General features: G+C 48.3%; 1 protein-coding gene across 1 annotated transcript; it reads right to left on the bottom strand.

The window, feature by feature from the left end:
- Positions 1-918: 918 nt before the first annotated feature.
- ELAC2 (elaC ribonuclease Z 2) lies at positions 919-17,751 on the bottom strand. Its single transcript, XM_075044847.1, is given in 25 exon segments — positions 919-1,787; positions 3,100-3,244; positions 4,888-4,966; positions 5,166-5,286; positions 5,367-5,466; positions 5,928-6,037; positions 6,200-6,238; positions 6,816-6,954; positions 7,395-7,491; positions 8,304-8,413; positions 10,370-10,455; positions 10,532-10,670; positions 10,884-10,982; positions 11,611-11,723; positions 12,805-12,877; positions 12,966-13,024; positions 13,740-13,798; positions 14,298-14,453; positions 14,981-15,049; positions 15,576-15,633; positions 16,303-16,367; positions 17,109-17,179; positions 17,265-17,315; positions 17,397-17,665; positions 17,668-17,751. Coding segments are annotated over 25 exon segments (2,634 nt in total). The 3' UTR covers positions 919-1,544.
- Between the last annotated feature and the right edge of the window lie 252 nt (positions 17,752-18,003).

Genomic DNA, 18,003 nt, shown 5'->3' with positions numbered 1-18,003 from the left:
AAGTGGTTCATTATTTTCTAAATAGAAGACCCTTTTTTACTTCTCTGAAAAGAAGCAGGGGGAGCTGGTGTAGCGCAGGGGCTGCTTGTTGTACCACAGCAGTAACCGTGCCCCTCCCCTGGGCCCCCCAATGTGATCCTATTTACACCTGTGCAATAACAAGTACCTGCTTAGTCTTTCCCCATCCCCTGCTACTCTTAAAAGCCCAGCAGACCTCTTTTGTAGTACCCAGCTGTGTCAATTACCCAGTTTCTGCTTTAGACGAGCATAATATTAAAGCGCAGCTAATGAACAAAAGACGCTTTGCTGCCGGTTTGTGCCTTAATTTTCCATCACCTTAAAATGAAGTCTTAAATCTTTAATATATGCTGGTATCATTTGCTGAGCAGTGCGGGGGGGCCTAGTGCCTTTGAGTTGCCTCTGAAACTGAACTCCTTAATTGAAACAGTGCAAAGCTCCCCCTCCTGCTTCCTAACGCGTGCACAGTTACAGCACTGGTAAGGGCAGAAGCAAAGCTGACGCACAGAAAGCCTGGAAAACACTCCTCTTAAGCACAGACCTTCCCCATACCTGCCTGCTTTGCGAGCTTTCCCATCCCCTGCATCCACAACTGGAATCTGCCTGAGGCAATTCACAGTTGTCTGTTCTGGAGCCATTCAAAAGCCACCCCCAGTTGGTACCAGCTTGAACTGACAAGTGAAGCTCCTGCCTGTAAGGTAACGGACACAGATATGATTTTGCTGGCACAGAACACAGCTAGAACAGGCATAAAGCTCCAGCATTAGGGTGAGATCTTGGTCTTTACACCAATGCTGTAATGCAGAAACAGCCAACCGAGGCAATTCTCTGGAGCAATTCAGGTATTTCTTTTCCCTCACTAAGTCCTCATTAGCAATCTAGACAAAACACAGGTTCCTATACAATGTCGAGGGGTTTATTCAGATTCCAAATAAAGGTTTTGGAAAACTGATCTTATGAGAAAAAAAAAATCAGCCAAGAAAACCAAAATAAAATGGGAACACTGTAGCATTCACATCCCTAATTTAACCTAAAAATTAATTGGGTCCCATTTTAATGTGAAATTTGCTCCTGTGATCTGGGTTCTAATACCTAGTTACACTCCTCATAATCCAGAGGCCTGCCCACTTTACTCTGGCAAATCCACAGCCCCTCAAGGGCTTCTCAAACCTGATCTCTTGCAAAGGTCAAAACTGCTGCTGTTACATTATCAATAATAGCTTGTAGCATAAAACCAAAAATTAAAACAGTTCAGAGAGAAGAACTTTTGGCTAAAAGAAAAATGACACATGGACTGGTGAAACCCAGGAACAGGAACTGTATGGGCAGATACTGTTGCCGCAAGGACTCGCACTGCTAACAGCATGCTTGGTAGCTTCAGCCCACGGAGATCCACTGATGACCAAGCAAACCCAGACGCTGAGGCCAGCCCCTTTTTCCATGGTGCCCGCGGCACTGCACACTCCCAAGGCCTGCAGAGAGCAGGGCACCTCTTACAGAGCAGAGCATTCTCAACCTTGTTTCTTTCAGTTTACTGTTTTAAGCTTCTTATTTGGTAGTTTCTGATGGTTCTTGGCTTGTTTCCGTTTCTGGCATGGTGCTTCCTTGTTCTCACCACCAGTCAGATTGTCCAAGACTATAGCAGTCTCCTTCAGAAGCCGCATCTCCCGTTTTTCCTTCCGCTCCTCCATTTCTACTATGTCATCCGCAAACAAAGCCTTCAGAGGTGGGATCAGCTTCGGGATGGTCAGAAAGTCACCAAAACGTACCTGAAATACATCAAGCACAGGAGCACCTGCATTAGAATTGCTTTTTGTTTCCCTTCCTCCTGCCCCATCTTTTGCCTGTTCAGACAGCAGGGCACTGCCTATTCCTCTGTGCAGCACCCAGCACTGAGGAGCCCTAACATTGCTGACAATTTTCAGCTGCATTGACACTAGCAGGCAGGTCATAATTTTAGACCCTACAGCAGTCAGTCCACAGATCCCATATGCCAAGTTATTTACATTTTCTTCACAAGAAATGATGTGGACACTATACAAGTTTTGATCAATTAGTGAGCTATTCTCACTGCTATGACTGCGTTCAACCCAATCGCAGCAGCTTTTGGCTTCTGGAGGTCTTCTGCAGAAAGCCATTAAAGCAACACACCAATTGAGAAGGGAGTGGGAATGGAAGCAAAATTAGGTTTTCAGCTGGGAGTGGCATGCACAGGAAAGAGGTGACATGAGGCAAGTACCCGGTATGTTAAGAGTAGACTTCTGTTCTCAAGAGCCATCAGCACCTGTCTCACTCCGTGCCACTCTTTCCCCACATTGGTGATGTCTGCTGCCAGCAGTAAAAGGAGCTGTTTCAGAGGAGACTCCTCTTCAGGAGATGGTGTGTTGATACATTGCAAGTGAAGAATTTAATTCACAAGCAGTTGTCCTGGTTTTGGCTGGGATAGAGTTAATTTTCTTTCTAGTAGCTGGTATAGTGTTATGTTTTGGGTTCAGTATGAGAAGAATGTTGATGACACACTAATGTTTTCAGTTGTTGCTAAGTAGTGTTTATACCAAGTCAAGGATTTTTCAGCTTCTCATGCCCAGCCAGCAAGAAGGCTGGAGGGGCACAAGAAGTTGGGAGGGGACACAGCCAGGACAGCTAACCCCAACTGGCCAAAAGGGTATTCCACACCATGTGACATCATGCCTAGTATCTAAACTGGGGAGGAGTTGGCTGGGGGGGATGTGGATCGCTGCTCAGGAACTAACTGGGCATTAGTTGGCAAGTGGTGAGCAACTGCATTGTGCATCATTTGTTTTGTATATTCCAATTCTTTTATTATTATTATTGTCATTTTATTATTGTTGCTATTATCATTATTAGTGTCTTTCTTTCCGTCCTATTAAATTGCTCTTATCTCAACCCATGAGTTTTACTTTTTTTTCCCCAATTCTCTCCCCCATCCCACTGGGTGGGGTGGGAGTAAGCGAGTGGCTGCATGGTTCTTAGTTGCTGGCTAGGTTAAACCACGACACCAGCCATCCCAAAGTAACACTGAAACCTTTCCCACAGTCTGGCTCAAAGCTCGCAACTTACCCTCATATGATCGAATGCAATTCCAACCTTCTCACTGAAGTCTTCACTGAACAGTGGGATCTTGGCATATCTCTGACTGAAGTGATTGAGCATGATGAACTCTGCATTCATCTTCATCCCAGTCTGAATCGCCTGGGAGGTTGTGCTGCAAAAGAAAGAGGAACATGGCACCGCATACCCCGGTCACACACAGGTTGGCTAGTACTGCCCTCCAACTGGGCAGGGCAGGCTGCTTTGCATCTGTCAGATCACACCAACAGCGGATACCATCTAACACTTGCTGAGCACAAGGTGTCCCTGCTCTTTGCAGGTACACCCAGGCACCTCTTCCTCTGACAACCTGCACTGGTGGCAAGTCTCTGACTTCCAAATGACTCTGAGTACAGGAAAGCGGCTGTAATTACTTGGAGCTCTGCATTTAAGAGCTCCACGAACTGGGGACATGAGCTTATTCAAACACTCATCCCAGGGGTGCCAACAAGCCCAGCTCTCTTGCATTGTAACTCACATGTAATTCCAAGAAGCTCCTCTCAGGTCTCCCCACTTTTGCTAGGGGCAGCACTCGGTATCGCTGGCTGCAACGCTCAGTTTGAATTGCGTGGCTGGCTGCAGGGGTAAGGTGACTCTTCTACTTCTTGAGCTTAGCCCTAAAATGTGATCAAGCAGAGGGCCTTTCCTTTGGGCTAGTCTATTTGTAGAGTTACTACCATATACTTAAAACCTTTCCCCATTCCTCTTGGGGGATGTTCAGAGGAGCTGTGAGGGTGTCAGAGGCTGAAGGAGCTAATGTCTCAAACAGGGTGGTGGGGCAAGTTCTGCTCTGCAGAACAGCGAACCCTGCCCAGCAACGGACTGCACAAGTCCGCAGGCCGGAGGGCGCGCGGTTCTGATAGGCTGAGCGGGGCAGCTCACCAGATATGGCACAAAGGTCAAAGGTCGGTCATCCCTGCCAGGAGGGAGAAGCGACTCCCCAAACGACCCCCAAGCCCACCGACCCATTTCCCAAAGGTTCTGGAAGCACAAACCGCGCATGACACCTAATTAGCCTAATGAGTTTGAGTGCCCGCCCGCAAGAGGGGCAAGGAGGTGACAAAGGATACAAACTGAAGCCCCACGTGCACACGCCCACTGGAACTGGGCACCTTGGCGGACTGGACTAGTGCTGGACCCAGGACTGGTGAAATCCTTCTCTTCTCTGTCTCCCTCTCTTTTTCTGTAATGCCTACACCTCATCCCTTTAGACATAAACCGCTGAGCAAGTCTGGGACTAGGAGTGGATCCAGCCACCCCGGGCTCCTCTCTGAGAAGGAGTCTAGAAAGCGAGGGGGTCCGCTCTGAACCTCGTGACTCAATGGGAGGGCTCACCTTATTGTCTTCCCTGAACTGATCCCCATAGAAGCAAGGCCTGTAGTAAATGTTTGGTGATGTACGGTTAGCACATTACACAATTTACTGATGTAGTTTCCTGCCAATTCTTGTTGTAAGCATGCCAATTCTCGTTGTGAGCAAATAAAAGTTGAGTTTTGTGAGTTAAAGGATCGCAGTGCCATTTCACCTTAATCCTGACCTAGGCATCAGCAAACCCGAGTCATCGCCCTGAGAAATTGGGACGTGACAGAGGGTTACAGAGCTGGTGCAATGAGTAACACACCATTTTTAGTGTTGTAGAGCTCTACGCACACCAGAACCATCTACAGGACTTGGGCCCTGCACCGCCAGCTCCAAGGACAAAACCGAGCTCAGCATCTTTGCCTTCCTAATAGTGATAGGCAGCAGAACACACCCCACCTGTGTGTCTTCTCTATAGCTTCTCTTTCCATGCCATCTTCCAATGTTGCTTCATGGATCAGCAGGGTAGCATTTTTACCTGTGCAAATAATCATATATTCATTCTTCAGTTGAATATAGACTAGTTCAACAGCCTACATGAACTCTCATTTCCTCCCCTTAACCCCTCACTGTGTTGCAGGCATAGCACCAAGGGTTCATGCATGCCTGCTTCGGATACTAACAATTCAAGACATTTCTCCCCGAGATTCTTGAAGCAGGGGGGTTTTGTCACCTACCCATTTGTACTAAGGCCATGCAGGGCATTGTGTCACCAGAATAGACTACTTTCCAGCCAGATTTGTGGATCATTGAACATGCAAAAGCATTTTTACAGTGCTGGACTTCACAAGTCTGAAACTGAACAAGGATACAAGTGTTACACCTCGGGTTCCCTCTTGCCCCTCTTCGCAACTGACCCTGTCAGCTCATGAGCTTACCTCAGCCAAGCCGTAGTTCTCTAACAGAGAACTGACAAACCATTTGGCTTTAGGTTTGATGTTCTCACAGCCTTTCACAAGAGACTGGGAAGTAATCATTCTGTGAGGGAAGGGAGAAGAGAGAACTAAGGACAGGTACAAAGTAAAACCTGATCTTATCTTTAAGCAGCCTATTTCTCCTTCTCAGTTCAGCACCTTACAAACAAGACATTTTTGTGCACCCATCTGTTTTTCCCCCTTGCTTTCACTATCCAGTGCCGCAGTAACTCATCCAACTACATCTTCCCCACTGTCAAATACTCTCTTCCAGGAATCTTTTTTCACTTGCCCAAATCCCCTTTCCTAAGGAAAAGGAAAGCCTGCATGTAAGCCTCTATTAAGTAGCACAACTGAGTGACAAACCCTATCCTCTCCTTTGCAAACTGCACATCCTAATTCTACACACAGTGGAAGGAGTCAGAGTTGCCTTTAACAAAGGGGTAGGGGGAACGGATGACAGTACTTCACCTTGAATAAGGACTCAGCAAGGACATTTCTCTGCATACCACACAGAACACTCACCTGATGTCTCCGAGAATCTCTTCACAGTGATTGTGGTACTCATGTAGCCAAGGCATGATCTGTTCAGGTGCTACCAGAAACAGAGGGCTGAAAGCCTGACCAAGGGCTGCCTGGAAAAGCAGAGGCAGGGGGAAAAAAATCAGTACTAGGTATATGCCAAATCAGAGAGAAGAAATACCTAGGGAAACGATGGTGCTTTTCCACTACTCAGAAGTTACCCTACCCTCACTCCATGACATGTTCAGGAGCAGTGAAACAACAGTACTACTTACAAAAGCCCTCCGCCTCTCCATCAGGATGTTCAACAACCCCTGCAAAGGGAATAAACAAGACAGCAAGCTGTAGTCAGAAATATCTGTGGCGTAAGTGGCAACAGCGCTACCGCAGCTCAGCAAGCTGCAGTTTTTGGAAACTTGCTGAGCTGCTGTAACACTGTCACTGCTTATGCCCCAAGCTGGTGGCCAGCAGCCCACAACACAAGCCCTTCAGCCCTTCCCAGTGCTGCTGTGTCTGCTTCCAAAAGAAGGGCAGAGAGCAGAAAGTCTCTACCCAACATCTTAGACCCAGTGTGGTTTCCAGACACAAGACAGCAGACCAGCAAAGAGCCTGCCCTGATAAGTCCTAGAATAGACCAACTGGTACTTCTGTGACCTGGGTTGGACACTACTAAAAAAAATACAACTCTGGATGATCCCAGCAAGTCTGCAGGGGACCCCTAACAGTAAGGGAGGTGAGTAGAAACACAGATTCAGCAGTGTCTGGGAGATGCAGAGGGGAAGTGCAGCCCTAACAGCAGGGCAGCCTACATTCATCAGCTGCTGCTACATTGAATCCCAAACAGCAGAGCATGCCTGCACAGAACCCCTTCTTCCAACACACTCAACCTACCGAATGATGATCAGTATGCATGTGAGACACAAACACAGCTACTATGTTACACAGCACTTGGTCAACTTGCTCTCCATAGTGGCGACAGAGTTGTCCAAATGTTCCTTCTCCACAGTCCAAGAGCAGGGATCGGGTAGAGCTGGCAAGACAAGTGACAAAGACATTTAGCAGCCACTGTATGAGCTCTGACCAGGGTCCATTCAAGGAGGGGGATCTTTTGGGTTGGAAGGCAGAGAGTTCTTAGTGCTCTACATCTCTAAATGCTACTCCAGTCCTACTAGCCAAGGCTTTAGAAAGACTGTTCCGTCTGCATAGCTCATTCTGGTCTTGTGTTGATGCTGAACACACCCTTAGGGCAGATGGTAAAATGAATGAAGACATTAAATGTTTGTCTTTACAGGTGGCTCTCAAGTCTTCCCCACCTACGGGAGACACAGGTGCCCGAAATTGAAGTCCTACAGACTCCACAATAGGGGCACTCTCCCTGTGTCATCAACACACCAGTCAAACCAGCCCTTGGGCAACACCCTCTTGAGACACTGAGCCTCTCCAAGCAGAATGCATGACACTGGGATTTACCTGGTATTTACCAGCGTAGAACTGACATTTCGGATTTTCATTGGAATTGCAGATCCTGTTCCCAAGAACACAATTTCAGGATAAGCACCCACATTACCTGGAGAAAACAGACAACAAGGATTTGTAAGTCAATGTTATCCACATACTGCCCAGTCAGACACCATTTAGTTCAACAGCCTAGTAACTCCAGAGTCTACATGGTCAGCATGTTCATTTTTGCCTCCCTCAGCTTCTGGCTTTCCTACAGCAGCAAGGTTTACAAGGGAAGACAGAAGACAGAATAAGCACCACCAAGAAAACACATCACAACGCATAACTGTATATGCAAAGGCAGGCAAACAAGGACTCTTGCTCATTGCCCATGACAGAGCTGGCAGTTCATGACAGTACCTGGCTCCTGCTCTATGGTGCCCTGATTCTCCCCAGAATCAGGATCCAGACAGCAAGTGAGCGGTGCTGTGTCATGTCATGAAAGCCTCACTGCCAACAGGACAATTGAAATTCAGAGCCAAATGCCCCACCAGGAGCTGGTTCTAAGACCAAGACTTCTCCCAGACATAGGGATTCACACTGTGGCTGCTATGACAGCATTCAACATGAGCAGAGCTCTGATCAACTCAGAGAAATAACACACAGCTGCTTTGTCTCTAATTGCCCCCAACGACACTCAATTCCCAAACCTAGCAGCTTCAGAAAACCAGAAGCACAACACTGCGTAAATCCAACTGAAATGAGCTAACTCAGTTTGCACTAAGCCTGTCCTCTGCACAGCTCCAGGAGGACTTAGGAGCACCTCACAGGCAGCAGGAAAACTGCATGTTCACAGCTTTGTCTGGGCTCTAAAGCAGCGGGTCACCAAGACCTCCTAATTCTCATTACACTGATCCAAGACAAGTTCCTGATCCTTACCTGGTAGAGCAGAGAGGCTCTCTTTGCACTCCTTCACACGAGTCTGGAAGTCAGGGAGATCCAAGGCTTCACTAACAAATGCATCATGATCACAGACAGTCACAGCATCTCTGAAAGAACAGGCCATGTATCAGGATGGGTGTGAGAGACTGAAAGAGTTAAATGTCTCAAACATTGTGGTGGGACAAGTTCTGCTTAATGACTAACTCTACCTAACAAGTAACTCTGCCTAGCAAGGAACCACAGGTAAAGAGAAGCCGATCAGCACCCATCAGCAACAGGAGGGGGAGGGTGTGCTGGAGGGTGCACAGCTCCCTGTTCTGATATGCTGAACAGGGCAACTCACCATGCAGGGAAGAGGAAGTTACTCCCCAAACAACCCCCAAGCCCAAAGGCTCACAAACCGCGCATGACACCTAATTAGCCTAATGTCCGCCTGAAGGAAGGGCAGGAATGATAAAAGGACACAAACTGAAGCCCCACATGCACAAGCCCACCGGAATCAGACCCCTCAGCAGACTGGACCCCTCAGCTGACGGAACCAACGCTGGACCCAGGACCAGTGAAATTTTTCTCTTCTCTCTCTCTTTCCCTTTTCCATAATCCTTACACCTCATCCCTTTAGACATAAACCGCTGACCACGTCTGGGACTAAGAGCGGATCCAGCCACCCCTAGGCTCCTCTCTGAGGAGTCTAGAAAGCAAGGGGGTCCGCTCTGAACCTCATGAATCAATGGGAGGGCTCTCCTTCTTGTCTTTCCTGAACTGATTCCCAGATAAGCAAGGCCTGTAGTATATGTTTGGTGATGCATGGTAAGCACATGTTACACAGTTTACTGACATAGTTTCCTGCCAATTTTTGTTGTGAGCATACCAATTTTTGTGGTGAGCATGCCAATTCTTGTTGTGAGCCAATAAAAGTTGAGTTTTGTTGAGTTAAAGGATTCCTGGTGTCGTTTCACCTTAATCCTGACCTGGGAATCAGCAAACCTGAGTCATCGTCCTGAGAAATTGGGACATAACAGATGGGGCAGGGTAGGAACTGAAAAGACAGCGCTTCTTACAGCAAAGTGCCAAACTACCATGCCAAAACAGCCTTACAACAAAAAAGTCAAATGTTCCTTCCAAGTTCCATTTTGAAGGGTGAGAGAAGATACATCCACAAGCATGGTGTGCACCAAAAAGGCCCAGCTGGGCTGAACCGCACCACAGAAATAATCATTCCACTAAACTGGAGAAGCTCCTGGGACAGCACTATGTGCCCTGCACTGTCCAGATCCAGAGAGCTGCCAGACACTAGAGGGCACTGCAAGGCAGCATGGAGACTGCTGGAAGGGGAACAACCACCTAAAAAGGCTCCAGGCACCACTCAAAAGCATAAGGGACCTGTGTCCTGGTCCTGCATCAGAGCATGTGCAGTACTACAGGCCTTCAGACACCTTAAGCTGAGAAACTTAAACTCTTCTTGGCATCAGGGTCCTCTTATTCTGCCCAACAGAGCCACAAATTTGAGCCATGGCAGCTGGTACCCCCTTGCACCATGTGGTCCCCGGCCCTCAAGATCTTCATTGAGCAGCTTCACTTGCCCACAAAGCAGGCATCAGTGGAGAAGTCTGCAACTGTTTAACCACCCAGGGCTTTCGGCTCTGATACCATTTGAAGACCCAGAAAGCCTGATAAGACTTTCACCTGACTCCCCAAAAAGTCTCTCCCTGCCACCATCTGCTCTGCCACAGCTACGGTTGGGTGCACAACATATGAGATCAAAACAAAGGACAGAGGAGCACAAGGCTACAAAAGAGCAAGGGACAGAAACAACATCCCAAACCACTGGCCAGGTGGTGTTTTCAGTGGTTCACTCATCCGTGTCCTACACCTTGTGTGAGACTTTCAGGGACAGGGACACACACCCCCAAAACACAGTTGATAGCTTGGCAGCTACCCCAGTCAGTAAGAATCTGCAAAGGGTGCTGATGCACAGTCTTCCCTCAGCACAGACTCACACTGAAAAGCTGCTTTGAGCCAACACCCAAAACCTGGTAAGTCAAAAGAAGACTCCCACTGACCTCTGCCACTCCTGTTGTGGTCTGAAGTGGTATTTCAAGAGGCACTCTCCTCGCACAATGGGCACACTACACACTGCCTCTTCTTCCTACAGGGAGAAGTGACATTAAACACATTCTTTGCTCAGGAGCATGAGGTACACAGGCAAGCAGGGCCTGGCCTACCTTGCTCTGGTAGGTTGTGAGCAGAGGGAAGATCTCTGGGTGGATGAGGTTCAGCTGAGTTTGGATCTTGTAGCTGCGTGGGTTGTGCACTGCAGAGGAGTTTTCATTGAGCACCAAGTGCTGAGTTCCAGGTCCAAATCTGTAGGAGGACAATAAAATGCACAACAGCTTCAGTCCCATGTAAGAGTTGGGCATATGTGCACGCCTGAGCCATTAGCTAAAATCTCATTGGAGCCAGCAGAGCCCTGCTGCCAGCCAACAGCTATTTCTACTCCAGGAAAAACATTTGCACCATAAGAACACACTGCTGCCCAACAGTGACAGTAAACCAAGTAATCAGAAGATCACATACCTTTCCAGCCATTGCTGGTAGCGGCTGTCTCGAAGCACTGACTCTGGAGTCATGTGAATAACCAAGGCCACCTGGTTCCCAGGAAGTCCATCCTGGTACCTGGGGCACATTCAAATACAGAAAGAATACCTGCACTTCAGTCCTCCATCACCTTGGCACCCCCTCCCCTCTTCCATCTTGGTGCTACCAGAGATGCTCCCCCTGAAGCAGGCAGAGCACAGATCTTCAGAGCACAGCCCAGGAGCTTTAGGCTCCACATTGCAGTAGGCAGAAGGCTTCATGAGTGTCAAGCCTGCCATTTGCTGACACCTCCACTCTACCCCCAAGGCAGCTCCTCTCCTCCAAGAGCACCAACATCTGCAGAGCCTTTCAGAAGCCTAACATGCCGTTACATGCAGTCCATGCTTCCACCACACAGGGAAGGAGCAGTCTCTACATTGCTCCCCAGCAAGACACCAGTGCACATTTCCTTCTCCAGAGGCTCTTGAGGGAAGACAGGCCTGTGACAGTTAGAGAACCCCACAGGTCCTGCACAGGCCTGCCTTTCCTAAAAGGCTCAAAATGCACCACCAGTCCTTTCTCGCGTCTCTAGCTCCTTAACAGTGCCAAACAGCTCAGACATCAGTCACAAGAACCAACACATCTAGGATAGGACAAGAACTTCTCTTTGGCAGAGCTCAGCACAGATGCCTTCCCCTAAACACTCCAGGTCATCCAGTCCCACTACCTTTGGAAGGTCTCATTTTCACAGATGGCATCCACAAAGCCCTCATGAGGACACTCCAGCACAATGAACACTGGGCCAGGGTCAGCCGGGGTACACAGTTCTTCAGGAAAGAGCTGCAGGCAGATACACAAATATCACACCACAATCAAGCTACACACGCAGCCCTTCTTGCATCATTATGTCTGACTCTTTCAGCAGGTGCTGTATTAGCCAGCCTCAAGCAGGCTCAATGCTCAGCAAACCCAGCCACTGCAGTTCTTGTTCCCTTTCTGCTCTCATTACACAAGTTTGCATTTCGCTGTGTAACAACAAATCCCAACCCTGGTCTCAGAGCAAACCACACCCTAATGTAAGGAAGGGAATTTTAGCAGCGTCTAGGTTCCCACAGCAGATTCAGATGGTAGCAAAAGCATGCTTAAGAAAAAAAGGCTTTGAGAAATTCTTATGATGCAAAGATATGTCAATCCTATCTCCCAGGTTAGGATCTTCACTTACAGATCATCTGGGACATGGCCAGAGCTGGCTCTGCCTCTCACTTCAAACTAGTGCTTGAGAGATTAAGACCCTGCACACAGGAACTACTGAACTTCTTTTGGTCCAAGAGGTGCAAACAGAGTTACAATGGAGTGATAGTTACATAGGCATTCAAACCCCAGATTTAAAACATGCAGGGATTAACTCCACTAGTTCACTCCTAGACCTGTATCAGCTTTGGGAAGGGGACGTGAAGAAGGTCTAACAATTAGCAGACACACAGCCATACTCACAAACGAATTAATTTCAGAGTGTACTTCCCTAATCATACCCCTGCAACAGCCCCAGACATGCGCCCAACAGGAGCCACATTCAGCAACAACTTGGGGCTGAAACAGAGACCACTTACTAACCAGAAGTAGGCACTCAAAACCCACGCCAACCTCCTAGCAGGGATGAGAGGGAATAGGCAGACAACTATCATCCACCCTTGCCTCAAGATGGGTGTTAAAAAAAAAAAAAACAACAAAAAAACAACAACAAAAAAAAACTAAAACAAAAAAAGGCAACAAAAAAAAACCTGCAACCCAACAAACAAACAAAAAAATCCAACATATCCCAATACCTATTGGTAGGCAAAACAAAAAAATTGTCACCCTGGGAGCCCAGTGAAGGAAGGAAGATGGCAAAGCCACAGCAGAAAGTACAGATACATCTTACCTCTCTGCCCTCAAAAGTGATGCTTTCCCCATTTTTGAGAGCTGTAATTATGGGAAGAATGGCTGGAGTTCCCCTGAAAACAAGACCATAGAAGTATTTAGCTTGCGAACATCAACACACCTGGGGTTGCCCCATCCGCCAGGCTGGGATCTTGTACTCACACTGGCAGGCCCATCTCCTGTGCTTTAGCTGCTAGGAATTTTCCCTTCTTCGGGTGAATCTGAACAGAGTAAAATAAAACAGAATTATCAGCCACATAAAGAGGGCCAGGAAACAAGATCCACATACTTCCAGTTTAAGTGTTTCCCCACAAGCCGAGGGAATTTTTTTTTTCTTTTTCAGTTCCACAGCCACTAGTCTAATTTACCCCCCAAAAGCTCTTACTAGACTTTTTGGTTTCCGAGATCACGCTGCTGCTTCTTGCTCCTTCTTTAGCCAAGTAAGCAAGACAGACTTCCCTACTGTAAACATTAAGCAAGAACAGAACCTGTATACTCTTAATGGGCTGCTCTATAAAGAACACTTCTAAAAAACGCCTCTAGTTTTTACACATTCCTACTCACGCTACAGTTACACTGACCTTTGAAAAGTAGAATCACAAAATAGCTTCGAAGTCTGGCTTGAAAATGCTATCTCAAATTAAATCTATTTAGCGGGATGAAATGTCCTAATGGTATTAGGAAACATTTCTTTCCAGAGAGGGTGGTCAAACCCTGGAACAGACTTCCTAGAGAGGTGGTTGATGCCCCAAGCCTGTCAGTGTTTAAGAGGCATTTGGACAATGCCCTTAATAACATGCTTTAACATTTAGTCAGCCATGAATTGGTCAGGCAGTTGGACTAGATTATCGGTGTAGGTCCCTTCCAACTGAAATACTCTATTCTATTCTGTATTCTATTCTACATTGATTTAGAGATCTTTGTGTCCAAGCTTACTTTACAAAGGAAAGCCATCACCAGATCAGAATGCCTGCTTGCACACTTCTGTTCGTCATCTGTAAAAGAAAGCAAAACTACTTAGAATCATCACTGACTATCATTTTTCTTAAAGCCAAAACATGTCAATGTTTACTAAAGTATTAACAGGGACAACATCATCCAGCCAACTTGGAGCCCAGCAGCAAAATGTTACAAGCGCCTAAGGCCAGAGAGCCCATGGTTTCAGCTATGAGAAACCAAAATAAAGCCCAAGACTGAAAAGCAATCAACCTCAACATCCACTCGTAATTAAATTACAAAGGCTGAGGCACCCACTCCAGCCAGGGGTAAACTACTACAAGGACTAATCTCACCCCAAGTAGGAATCATATCCAGTTTCTAGGCCTTATTAGTTCTGCGTCAGCTTCCAAAGTACCAGAACTCATTCTGCTCTGTGTAATCCTTCAGCTGAGCTTCTCCACAGACCTCACATCCAGAGAGCAAACAGCTCAGAGGACAAATCCTTAATTTGGTGTTATTTCGTTAAAGTTAAAAAGGTCATTCCACTTTTTTCACCTGTTTTCTTTGGGCTTTCTTTTTCCTTGCCCTCCTCCAAGCTTTGCTGTGCAGCTCTTGGGGATCCAGGCCCTATGTCCCCTTTAGGGCTATTTCCACCTTGGGTTGATGCTCCAGGACTCTGAGGCAACGTACTTTCAGCAGCTAGTGGTTTTCCTGTCCCAAATCCAATAAAACCAGACGAAGATCACCCAATCAAAAGGGACAGATAAGAAAAGCATGAGTAGCATTCCCTCTTCCATGACAGTCATGTTTAAACTGCACCAGAATACAGAGCTCTTCCCCCCAGTCTGACTTACGTGTGCATACTCTAGTCACTTATTTCAGGAGCCATCCATCATCCAAGTCCTTCAGATTCTCTCAAAATTGCTACAATCTGTCAAGTCTGTGCCTATACTCTAAGTATCACAGTTTCCAGCAGTAAGAAAACTCAGTTGGCTAACAAAGCCAAATCCAGTGATGTTTCACATGTCATTCTATACACCCACACCTAAAGGAACAAACCAGGGCCCTGACTCAGCAGGTCTTGTTTCTTTGAAAGAGATCCTCCTCCTGAGAAAAACATGCAAATTAATAAACCTCTCCTTACTCAGGCTTGCAAACAGAAGCCTCTCCTTTAACCACCTTAAGCATAGTTACTGAACAAGTGCTTCTCCTGTCTGACTACAGCATCACATGCTCACCTGTAAGAGGTACTTGGTAGACCGTCATCGTCTCATCCTTATACTCAGGTTCTGTGTGCAATTGCACAGCTGGAAAGAGATCAGAAACCAGCATTAACAAGCTCATAAGAAGAGATTCCTACTCTACAAGAATTTCAATCAGGAAGATATCTTTTTTTCTTTCTTAAACAAAACCTGCTGAATGTCCCCCTTCCCTTTTTCTGCCCAACTGCAAAGATCAATGAATAATTAAAGTTCTTAAAGGCCCACCATCCACAAAAAGTAGTCCATGATACCACAGTAAGCAAGTTCACTGGCAGACTCTGGAAGCAAACTGCCTTTACAGTGCTTTAAAACCAAATGCTGTTTACTAGTCAGACGGACTGGCAGTGGCCTACCAGAAACAGAGCTGGAAACACTGTTTTTCTTCCAGGCAGTTCTTGTGATGGATTTGAACAGTGCGTCAGATCAAAACAAATGTTTAAAACTTTCTTTCAGTGGATCTAAACCAGAGGCATTTATTTAAAAGTTGTTCCTGTTCAATGAAACCTTGACTACAGCTGAAACAAAAAGAAATTACAAGCTCATATTCACTACACATCACTGACCTACATACCTAAATCCATCCTTTTTAGGGGCCCAGGAAAGAGTCGAATGGCTTTCAAGTAGTTTTGCTGGAAAAGAGACAGTGTATCAGGAGACCATGCCCAGGCAGAGCAATTACAAGCCACTTTCAGGAGTTACAGTTACTTTCAATGAAGTCAAAGGCTCAATGCCAAGTCAGGCAAAACCTGGGCAGCACACAGCCAGCCAGAAAGCACTGGGAAGGTGCCCTACCTCCAGTGAGCATTATTCATTTAGAGAGAGAAAGGAAAATACAGAACCACTCTCCCCATCCCTTCCATCAATATAATTAGTCAGCAGATATTGCAAGGAACTAAAACAACGCTGAGGATTGGACATTTTCAGCCTAGACATGGCATTAGGCTGGCAAGGATCACATTAAGCAGGAGATCAGAGACCAAGTTTCTATTAAAAGAAAATGAGGAGGAAGCAGACAGAAGAACAGAGGATGCATTTTTTCCAAAACATGATTCACTAGAATATTAGCTGACAAGACAGTTTTAAAGGAGCAAAAGTCTGATGCTGTCCTGTGTGTATCTGAAGAGACTTGTTTTTTTAAAGCCAGCCCTTCTGGAAGAACCTTCAGGCTGGCACTAACTCTGACCAGCATTTTACACCTGTACGATGATTCACTCCTTTGACACCAGCTCTCCCAATTCCAAGGTAAGCTTTGACATTTGAAGGGTTCGCTCTCCCTTCTGCAAGCTTCCCCTACTTACCAGCTTTGGTGGCCCTAGGAAAACACATCTTTGAAGCCCCATAGCCTTTAATGTAAGAATCATACCTGAAAGAAAGCAGAGAAACAGCTTTATCACAGCCCCACTAGATCACACAAGAAAGATCCTTCTCACCACCCAGGAGTGCTGGGCCTCTTCCATGAAGGCCAGGACTTAACTTGGATCCAAATTCAATTTTGCCTCAGCTTTGTGGCAGTTTCAACGTCACTCATCTCCACAGATAAAGAAAATATCTACAAATCTTGACAGTCACAATTTGGAGCAAGTTACCCGGGCAGATTGTTAATCTCTTCCTTTCTTGAAGATATCTGGAATTTTAATAGACAAGATCCTATGCAATCTGTTGTAATGTCACCCTGCTTTGAGGACAGGAGTGGGCCAGAAACCTTTGCAGCTCCCTTTGAACTCAAATTAGTCTGACTCACAAATAGCTCCCTGCTAGCAATGCAACACTGGTAATGCCTTCTACTCTAAAAGATTTTGGGAAGGTAAAGGCATGCACGCTGGGGAGGCTGCGCCTCTTCCACCACGTGCTGACATCCACTGTCGCAGAGACCACGATGCATCTGAGAGCACCGCAGAGCCCCACGTGCAATCCAGCCGTTCTGACAGCGCTTTCCATCTCTCCACCGCCCCGTAAAAGACCCCACGCGCCACCCATCAGGCAGCTTACAAAGCAACCACCTCTGGCCTAGACAGGCTGCTGCCTGTGGCTGGACCTTGCGAGAGGAACCCGTGCCGGGCTGCCACCGGGGCACCCAGCCAGCCCCCCCCGGCCCCCCCCTCACCTGGCAGCCCACCGACGTTGGCCCAGGCCACCCGGCTGAGGAAGATGCTGTCCAGGTGGGAGATCTTCAGCCTGAGGGGCGAGATGGGGGCAGGATGGGGGTGAGCAGGGACCGGTGCAGCCCCGGGGCGGCCCCTCCCGGTAGCCCCCCACTTACTTGTGCTCCTGCATGGCCCGCTGCGTGCCCTCGCCGCAGTTGAAGAGATACCTGAGGGGAAGGGACGTCAGGGCAGGCCTGGACGAGGCGCCCCAGCCCCCCAGCGGGGCGCCCCCGCGGCCTCACACTCACCGGTTGAACTCGGAGAAGACGTAGACGGCGGCGCCCGCGTCGCGGCTCCCGGCCGCCACCACCTGCACGTAGACGGTGTTGGGCCCCGCCAGGCCCGTGCCCGCGCTCCGCCGCCGCTCGCGGGCCCACACGTGCCGCGGCACGTCCTTGGGCCGCCGCGCCGGCCGCGCCGCCGAGGAGCCCTCGGCCATGGCCCTGCCCGCCACCAGCCGCCGCGCAAGGCCGAAAACCGGCGGCGGCGCCCGCGCTCGGGCCCACATCCGCGCGCGCGTCCCCTCGCCCTCACCCTCGCCCCCACCCCCGCCGCTACCGCCGCCAATAGGCGCGCGGCGGCTTCGGCGGCTCCCCTCGCCATGTGATGCGGGCGAGCCAATGAGAAGCCAGAGGCCTCGCCAACCGACCCGCCCCTGAGGCGTCGCTCGCGGGCCCGGCTCGGCCACCGTCCGCTGTCACGCGACTGGGCTTACCCAACCGGAACTCCCCTGCCTGCAGTCACGCTGAGGGGCGGAGCCTAGCAACGCGGGTGCCTAGCAACCCCGCCCTTTTCAGCGGCCTCCCCTCCACCTCCCCCTCCCCCCCCCCACCGGCCTGGACCCGCCGCGGGGAG

The sequence above is a fragment of the Buteo buteo genome, chromosome 13 (assembly GCF_964188355.1).
Source record: "Buteo buteo chromosome 13, bButBut1.hap1.1, whole genome shotgun sequence".
NCBI lineage: Eukaryota > Metazoa > Chordata > Aves > Accipitriformes > Accipitridae > Buteo > Buteo buteo.
This window is presented reverse-complemented; position numbering and strand designations above follow the sequence as displayed.